This window comes from Liolophura sinensis, chromosome 12, assembly GCF_032854445.1.
Source record: "Liolophura sinensis isolate JHLJ2023 chromosome 12, CUHK_Ljap_v2, whole genome shotgun sequence".
Classification (NCBI taxonomy): domain Eukaryota; kingdom Metazoa; phylum Mollusca; class Polyplacophora; order Chitonida; family Chitonidae; genus Liolophura; species Liolophura sinensis.
Window position 1 is genome coordinate 13690408 of NC_088306.1, and position 9809 is coordinate 13700216.

The 9809-nt window shown below is 41.6% G+C and overlaps 1 protein-coding gene across 1 annotated transcript; it reads right to left on the reverse strand.

Annotated features, from left to right (window-relative positions):
- Positions 1-1831: 1831 nt before the first annotated feature.
- On the reverse strand, positions 1832-5672 carry LOC135479717 (G-protein coupled receptor GRL101-like). The gene is given in 4 exon segments (XM_064759620.1): positions 1832-1952; positions 4375-4747; positions 4750-4940; positions 5095-5672. Coding segments are annotated over 4 exon segments (1263 nt in total).
- Between the last annotated feature and the right edge of the window lie 4137 nt (positions 5673-9809).

Here is a 9809-nt window from a genome sequence, read left to right on the forward strand (position 1 = left end):
ATCAGAATAGGAACCCCAGAGTCCCTCGAATGAGAACTGCAATGAAGTTTGAAGCTTTGACTGAGGTCTATGCCCTTTGTGGGGGCGACCTGTGGGGTCTGGCGCAGATGCCTAAATAGTCCCTCTCACATCCACTTACATCCGGTAACAGACAAAGGGCTGTTGTTTGCACCCGGTTCTGTCCTTGAGTCTGTTAGCAAAGATAAAAAAAAGTATGAGTTTTCGTATGTTAAAAACGTTATAAGAATTTTGGGTAAGTGCATTTAGGCACGGTCCCTATATGACAGAACCAGTACCAAAAAGAAGTTGGAAGGGTTTGAATAAAACTTATCCTAAACGTTTAACAACATCGGAGCTCTGGACCCCTCTGTGGGTAAAGTGCATGTGTCGGTAGACTGTAACCCAGGGCCCGGTTGTTCAAAACCGTTGTAAGACTTAATACACGAATCCACCCAAAACCATCATACGTGACACCCCAACCTGTCATATTATACTGACATTGGACCAACCGTCTTAATGATGTTAACCAAGCAAGGCTTCATAGCGTACCATTTATAAAATCTTTGGTATGACCCGACGCAGGTTTGATCCCGGGTCTCGCGACGTCAAGGCCGTCGCCCTAACTCCGTCAATATAAATCTTAATTACGGCAGGTGTATTCTTGAGTACGGCGTGAAACACCAGTGAAAGAAATAATCAAATTACTATACAATTCGGATGAACTAATCCCCTTATTGCCTCTCTAAAAATAATAGTAGCAGCATTCCTCAACGAATTCCTTGACATCTTGTCAATTTACCTTTATAGTAATTTATTCTTTTTGCTCATTATGAACAAGCGATCACATGTAACCGGTGAATTCCGGTTTCCCCTTCGGTTAGAGTTTTATTCTGCATGTAAGTGCTCATGTAAAGGCTTCAGAAGTCAAACACTCCCTACGAGTAGCACCATGACTTCCGAAGAATTAGGTAAAAACAAACTGTCATGAGAGTTTATACAATTTATTCTACGTCACTAGTGCAGAATGGCATGTTGCCCTCACATTGAACAATCATGAACATAAAAACAATGCAAATGGTCTGGGCATGGGGTATTTTAGTCCACTAAAACAATTCTTGCTTCTGCAGGCATACAGAATAATAGACAACAGCATGGAGAGCAAAATTAGAGCAATTTCTCACATACTGACCACAGAATGCAATATAACTAACAACTTGAAGTATGTAAACTTGAAGTGAGTAAACATGACGTAACTTGATGAGCAAACATGATGTCAATGCAGTGAGCAAACATGATGTCCACACTGTAAGCAAACATGATGTCCACACTGTGAGCGAACATGATGTCCACACTGTGAGCAAACATGATGTAGCTTTATGAACAAACATGGTGTCCACCCTGTGAGAAAACATGAGGTCCATGCTGTGAGCAAACATGGTGTCCAGGCTGTGAGCAAACATGGTGTCCACCCTGTGAGAAAACATCAGGTCCATGCTGTGAGCAAACATGATGACCACGCTTTGAGCAAACATGATGTTCATCCTTTAAGCAAGCAAGATGTCCACCCTGTGGGTAAACAGGATGTCCATGCTGTGAGCAAACATGATGTCCATGCTGTGAGCAAACATGATGTCCACACTGTGAGCAAACATGATGTAGCTTTATGAACAAACATGGTGTCCACCCTGTGAGAAAACATGAGGTCCATGCTGTGAGCAAACATGGTGTCCAGGCTGTGAGCAAACATGGTGTCCACCCTGTGAGAAAACATCAGGTCCATGCTGTGAGCAAACATGATGTCCACGCTTTGAGCAAACATGATGTTCATCCTTTAAGCAAACATGATGTCCACCCTGTGGGTAAACAGGATGTCCATGCTGTGAGCAAACATGATGTCCATGCTGTGAGCAAACAATGTGTCCACGATGTGAGCAAACATAATGGTCTCCACTCTAAGGGAAATCATTTTGTCAACTGTGTAGTCAAAACATAACGTACACATTATAATCATATCGCGCTTAATGCGGCCAGTCGTAATGTTCGTAAAGTCGTATCAACCATATCAACACAGACGTCACATCAGGTTTTTTCCATTTGACACACACACTCATATCAACACAGACGTTACGTCAGGTTTTTGCAATTTAACGCTCACACGCATATTAGCACAGACGTCACATCAGGTTTTTGCCAATTGACAAACACAATCATATCAACACAGACGTCACATCAGGTTTTTGCCATTTAACACACACGGTCATATCAACACAGACGTCACATCAGGTTTTTGCTATTTAACACATACGCACATTTCAACACAGACGTCACATCAGGTTTTTGCCATTTAACACAGACACCCATATCAACACAGACGCCACATCAGGGTTTTGCCATCCAACACAAACACTCCTATCAACACAGACGTAACATCAGGTTTTTGCCATTTAACACTCACACGCATATCAACACAGACGTCACATCAGGTTTTTGCCAATTGACACACACAGTCAAATCAACACAGACGTCACATAAGGTTTTTGCCAATTAACACACACACACCAATATCAACACAGACGTCACATCAGGTTTTTGTCATTTAACACACACACTCATATTAACAGTGTTAACGCATGATCCTTCATCATAATTAGAATTGATAGAGAAACACCAATAGTTACCATGAAATAACATTTGACAATTAATAATGAGATGCTTGTTTTTACAAAGCTCCCAAGCCAGTATAATCCACTATTTCATTATTACTCCAAAACTTAGTTACAACCGTAAATAATGACGACCTTCGAAATGGAATTCAGCTTTTCCCAGAATATCAAGAAGAGCTATTCTTGATGGGTCATTCATGATGAACACGATCTTCTGTTATTTCCACACGGGCACTTGAGCGGAAAGAACTTTACATCTGGCCTGTCAATCGGTCAGTCCGTGACTATGTACGTCCGTCACGATGAGTTTTCCGGACTTCTGTTCAAACTGAATCAGGGTTGAAACTAAGTAAAATAAAGGGAAAGTAACTCCAAATGTTCAAGTCATTGTTGTCAATCTATATTTCGGCCGTCTATGTTTGTGCCGTTATCATAAATTACGTGCAGTAAACAATACAGAAGCTTAGATATAGGTGGGTAGGTTTAACATGCATGAAGATATTTAAGTCAAAACAAAGGCAAAAACAGAGGTTGATAATTTAGCAGAATGTCAGAGAGACGCTGTTTTCAACTTTGTTGAATTATTTGAAAATATACGTTTTTTTATAATTAGAAGCTTTGATGCCATATTTTATTTCTGGTGTTTTGCGTTTGACAGTGAAAGCTTATTTTACAAGTAGACTTTTCCAGTCTTTAAGCTGTATCAATTACCCTGGTATTTCTTGCTAAAATAAACGGAGATGGTTTAATACGTTCGATCTCATGAAAACGGTCAGGGAGGGTAAATAAATAATTCTACAATATCGTAAGCACCCTGTGTATGTCTACACACCCAGCATTTACGTCCCCGGTTTCCTCCCACTATAAGGCTGGCCCGTCGTCGTATAAGTGAAATATTCTTGAGAACGGCCTAAAGCACCCATCAAATAAATAAATAAATAAATAAATAAATAAATAAAGAAATAAAGAAATAAATAAATAAGTAAATAAATAAATAAATAAATAAATAAATAAATATGTTTTGCATATTCCACAAGTTATGGCTGTTTTGTCCTGTTGCGATCCATGGGACTATCTGGGCTTTTCTCTTTCAAAATGGATGGTTCATTTCAGATGAAAATTAATATAAGTGTTCCCTAAGTCCAGTCAGAGAGAATGTTCTGGTTTTGGGAAATTTCGTTCATTTTACGTAGAAAGATTGTCACAAGGAGTTTACATATTTAACATATCTACTATTCTGGTAGTCCAAACCGAAAAAGAAATGCACTGTACGGGTAATACTTTGTGAATGCCCGTTTCTTTCTTCTGACCTAGTTTTGAAGCTTTGGGATTAAAATACACATTCATGGAGACAAGGTAAGATATATCTTGTCTGTGGAGTAAATGATTCTGTTTCTTAGCATTTGACGATTTCCATTTTTAGTAGAATATCCACTCTATGTTTTATTCCGGACTCCTTTAATACATGAACTGAACGTGTACAAATACGGGTTCAGGGCGGGGTTCAGAGGTAACATAACAGTCGTCAAGATGGCTGCCATCTCTCTGGTTAGAGGCCAGACGGTGATGCTGATGATACTACCCACGATGACTGGGATCCAAGAGATTATGTTGGTGACGAGAACCATGGACAAGCGCCTGGCGATAAGCAGATCAGTCCTGTCCGTCCTACCTGCGGTCATTTGAGATTCTCGCACGCTATAGTGCATACAGAGTAGTCATCGCAACGAGGCAGGCGCCATTGACTCCCACAAAAACCAAGGTAGCGTATTCCACTCTTATTCTGGCACCCTTAGGGTCTGCGAAGCTAAGAGGAATACAGACTGAATTCTTTCCGTAAAATTTCCCTGAGTCTTCCCATAGAAAAACGGGGATTACAGCCAGGATCAGTGAAAATATCCACAGCGACGCTATAAGAAACCACGCTTTTCGTACAGATTGCAAGGCAAGAGTGAAAGGAAACTTTACGCTGAGGAAACGATCAACTGCCAGAGCTAGTAAATTGTACGTTGACATTTGACAAGACACTGTGGTCAGAATAGCAAGCAATTGACAGACCCCTCCAAGACACCACTGTGATTGTTAATTATGTAAACCCCTCTGTAAAAATCGTCCATGGAGGCTAAGATGATGAGATAAAACCCCATAAGGGCATCCGACAGTCTCAGATGGAGGGCAAACACTGAAAGTCTGTTGTGAAATCCTGAATACACCCTCCAAATCAAGGCGATGGCGTTGCCAAAGAGACAGGCGATACCCAGAAACCAGACTATAGCTCTGAGAATAACGGTGAAAAGAAGATCTTCGCAGGACGAAAACACATCCAGATTAGGGAAGCATTCATCCTCGTGATTCACCTCCACGTAACAGCATAATCTGAAAGAGTCTGTCAAGAACTTTTTTGTTTTTGACTTGACGAAATACTTCTGACCTGGTCCCATCTAGACTGTTCCCTGTCAAATCCAATACTGAGATTTGTCTCGGGACAGAGAAAAAATCAGATTCTAGAATAGATATCCTGTTGTTTCTCAGATCCAGTTGTTCTAGTTTCAGGAGACCTTGTAAGGCATTTCGTTCAACCTTGTGTATCTCTAATCCACTAAGATTTAAAGAAGTTAATGAATTCAGTCCTTCAAAGCCTTGAGGTGGTAAAAGTTGAATAGGGTTGCCCTGTAAAAGTAATTGCACCACGCTATCCATGCCATTAAATACATTGGCATACAAAGAAGAGATGGAATTATATCTGAGATCCAGCGTACGCAAATTAACCAGATTTAGAAAAGTATTATTTGGGATAAAAGCAATGTTGTTTCTGTATAAGCGCAGCGTCAAGAGAAGAGAAAACATGTGGAGTGAAGATTTGGTAAGACTTATTCTGTTCTCTTGGAGAAGGAGGACTCTCGTTGGCAGGGGAAGGCCTTTTGGAATTCCCTTGAGGTTGGCAGTGCTACAGTCTACGGCGTAGCCCTGACACAAGCATCCAGGCGGGCATGTCACAGAACTGTTCATCGCTCCAAATGCCTCTACAGTGAATTTTACCACCACAGACTTCCTCTTTACTAACGCAATGGTCCAAGCCTTTGCACTTCAGCTTCCCTGGACAAGAATATTGGTCACAGTTGACCTCATCGGCTGCACCAACACAGTCCACATGTCCATCGCAGACCTTATACCAAGGAATGCAGTACGACTCAAAGTCACATCTTTTCTCTCTGTGAATGCACTGTTGGTTGACACATAGGAACCCTTCCAACACGCATGCTCTGTGATGACATCCCGTTTCGTCACTTCCGTCCTTACAGTCTGGCCAGAAGTCGCACGTGTCTGAGATCGTGATACTGTCACCGTCCTCGCAGGTGAAGAAAAAATCGGTATTTGGATCACCGCATGAGGATTCGTCTTCCCCACCGAGGCATTCCTGCAGTCCATTGCATATTTTAGTATTTTGTAAGCACGTGCCGTCATAGCAATGAAACTGGTGATCAAGACATGCGGTTGGCAGGTGGACGGCAGGTGTTTCACAAAGAACAAATGCAATCCAAGCCTTATTTAAGACACAGGTGATGGTGCTGCCAGCATGCAACGCATTTGACATTTGTGTTAAAGTCAACACTGAGGTACAGCTATGTTGGCCTTGCTTTTTTCGTAGCAACACATCTCCATCGCTCGCCCAGGTTGACTCCCCAAAGTGTAAAGTAATACAATAGGATGTCGCTGATAAAATTGGCACCGTTTGCGTTCATTCCTCGTGCAATGCCCGGAAGAAACTCAAGACCATCCCGGAAGTTGATGGAAGACGTTGACACGAGCTGGACTTGAATTCTCAGCGATGGCATTGTTAAAAGGCTCGTGGGACATTGTGCTGCGCTGGCAAGCTAGCCACTAAGCCAAGGAGGCCTCTGGGATGAACAGGAAGGAAGTCAATTAGCCTGACAATAAATGAAATTTGCATAGCTATAATTGGATTCGCAGCAATCTTGATATATTTTTGCTACTGTGAACAGGATGAATTGTATCATTCATTCCTTGGTATGTTTGTCTTTAATACTACTGCATTGTACATTTGCATATAGAGTATCTTAATCCTTTTATAACCTGTTTCTTTTAGCAGCTGCCTATATCCAGCTGTCTGTAAAATCAGCCACACGCAACAAATATTTCCTTTCGCTAGTGACAGGTAACACCACATGCTCTACATGTTGATATGTTGCACGTCTTTATTATTGCAAGGACAATGTAGTTAGAATACCCATTCATATTCTTAAGACTCCATAAACCTGGTTTCAACCCCAAGAACGCGTTAGCACGCGTGAGTAGTTGCATGCTGGGCAATGGATGTGGAGAGTAATTTGTTCAACAGTGGTTGAACAAACTCCAGGCACTAACAAATCCAAAACTACTGTTTCAGCGAATAGACTACATTGTTTTTGTATAACAGATTTTAACACTAAAAGAACAATGCCCTGAGGGCATACACTACAAGAGATTCAATAAGTTCACTTATTTATTCTAAAACGTGCGAACGATGCCAAACATTGCAGTGTCAGAAACAGGGTTTACATGAAAGTCGACAGCCGTGTACTTGACTGGTATCGCCGTTCGTCAAAACACGATGAACTCCGCCCAATACCCAGCATGCCATTGACTTTTTGACTAATTATTGCGTCACCTGTCGCAATGAGCTTATGCAGTTTTAACTTTATTTCCTGTTCATGAATATGGAGCTCTAACATGTCCATGTGTAGTGTTTGTCTCTGAAGAAAGGCAATTTTGGGTATGACTGGTTTTACAGATATCTGAAAATAGTCGCCTAGCTTTAAGATTAGACTATAGGATGTAACTAACCTGTTTTGAATCTGACAATCCAATATAAAGCAGTCCTCGGGGTATACTGAAGAACTCGACATCCCAACTGGACAAGAAAGCCTGTTTGAGGAAGTCCAGCTGATGTATGTCAGTAACAGAGACCAGATGGCCACCTTTTTTCTGAAAGTAGTAAAGTAGTAACAAAATAGATTATGATGAATGGCGCCATGTGAACAAAACGCGTTTGGCACGTTTTGCTGCGCTGACTGAGAAGATATCGGGATCAGAGAGGTGATATACTTCTTCGTGTACCTTAGTTTCAAAGTTGCGGAGTACAAGATATAAAGTTTCAATTCTCTATTCGGATTCATGGTCCGATATTGCAGGGGCCTGTCCCAGTATTCGTTCATACAGTAAAACAACTTAGTTATCTCGCGAAATCCTGACACTTCTACGACATGCAGGTGACATGGTTCATATGAAATCTTGTCATTTTTCACGACATATAGTATATCGAGTATCCAGTTGAACGGTGAGAAATCCCGGTCTCTGATATGCCACCTACAGACTTTATCGTATTGAACTATTGTACCGCAAGGATAAGGGGTTGACGTAAATGTGGTCAAGTCATTTTTTGTTGCCATGGCGGTAGAACATTTGCTCACATGTATTAGTGTCCTCTGGATCAGTATCACATGACCACTTATGGGAATATTTTGTAGGTTGTATTGTTGAAGTCGGGATCGTTTCACCCAGCCCTGTAATGTCTGTCTCTTGATTCCATCTGTCACAAAGTTCAGCATAGGGGAAGATGCTGTCGATCTTGAACTTTAGTGGAGGTTCTGAGTGCTTCCCAGGATGAATGTAAAGTACAAAGTAATCATCGTGCCCAGAGCTGAGTGTAAAATTCAACGGAATCTGATGTGGGGCATGAGACACTTGTGTTGGTATGGTGAAATGCTAAGCAGAGCAGGTTGTTGGCCAGAAATCAATTTCAAACAAATTTTCACCTCTGACGGAGTCATCCGAATCCGAATGTTTCCAACTTAAAGGCTACTCTGTTGGAGTGAGGTGCTACCAAAATGTGATAAATACAACAGTCGAGAGCATTTTTTGTTACTGAGTAGGAGAGATCCACCGACATTTTGGTATTCTAAAAAGACGTCATCTGAGAGGAAGAAGTTGACAGTTTCATAGGTTAGATTAAGGTGATGCAACAGTGACATCTCGGACAGGGTGACTTTGAAAACGGAATGAAAACCGTCTGATGAGCATCGTAGAACATAGCCGGAACATCAGATGATGAAAGTTCCGGTTGAAGCTTTTCTCTTATCTTTATGCGCAAGCCTGGATCGGCCCGAAAATGCCAAGAGAAAAGAACGCTTTGACCAGATACCAAAGTCTCTTTTGATGGCAGGGGAAATTCTCAATTCCCTTTCCCGTTGATTCTTTTGTACATGCTTTTAGCAAAGATTGAGGTGCTCTGGCGAATGGCAGTGATAGTGTACGTAATGTTGAACCCTCCCAGATTATCCGAATCGTCCGTGACAAGATTCGGCCGAATTTACCGAATTTACCGAGTAATTCTTCCTCGCCAGAGTGGCGATCTGCCTTGTAGATACTGAGATTGTCTTTGGTACACGACTCGCCGTAATACTCTATCTGAAGCTTGTTTACTTAGACATGAATTCCATAGCCAGTTTGGGCTCCGACCTTCCAGGAACAGTTTAGATTATCCGGAAATCGAGATCCATCCCCCAAGTGCTGACTTGAAATTGTTCCACTGTATGCAGTTCTGTCTTTCATTTTTGCGCAGAGGATTTTATTGTCTTCGTCTTGCGTGTCGTATTCAAGGACGAATCCTTTTCCTGTTACAGAGATGTCAGTTTTAAAAGACACCTCTACCTTGTATCCCACAAGTTCCCCCCAAATGGGTTTAGAAATTTGTCCATCGAGTCACAGATTACTGCTTCAGTGTCCGAAGTAGCATTTTTCGACTGCTTACTGCGTATGATTAGATTATCATTCTTGCAGATGTATGATTCTTCAATATCACAGGGGTCAGACTGAAAAAAAAAACTCATCGGAGAAGATGCTGAAAGCTCCCACTGAATGTCAATGTTGTTTGGGTATTGAGACGGGTAAAGTGGACTTGTTATCACCCCTTTCCTGTCTGTCAGGTTTATCACATCCTTCGCATCACATCCCGCACAGGCCAAAAGGAGACAGATTTGTACAGAAACGCTGATTGCAACCATAGTTATCATCAGAAACTACTAAGGTTTCCACTTCGAATAAGCTCAGTTGTTTTCAGCGTTGTTTCGAATCCGTTATCCTGAA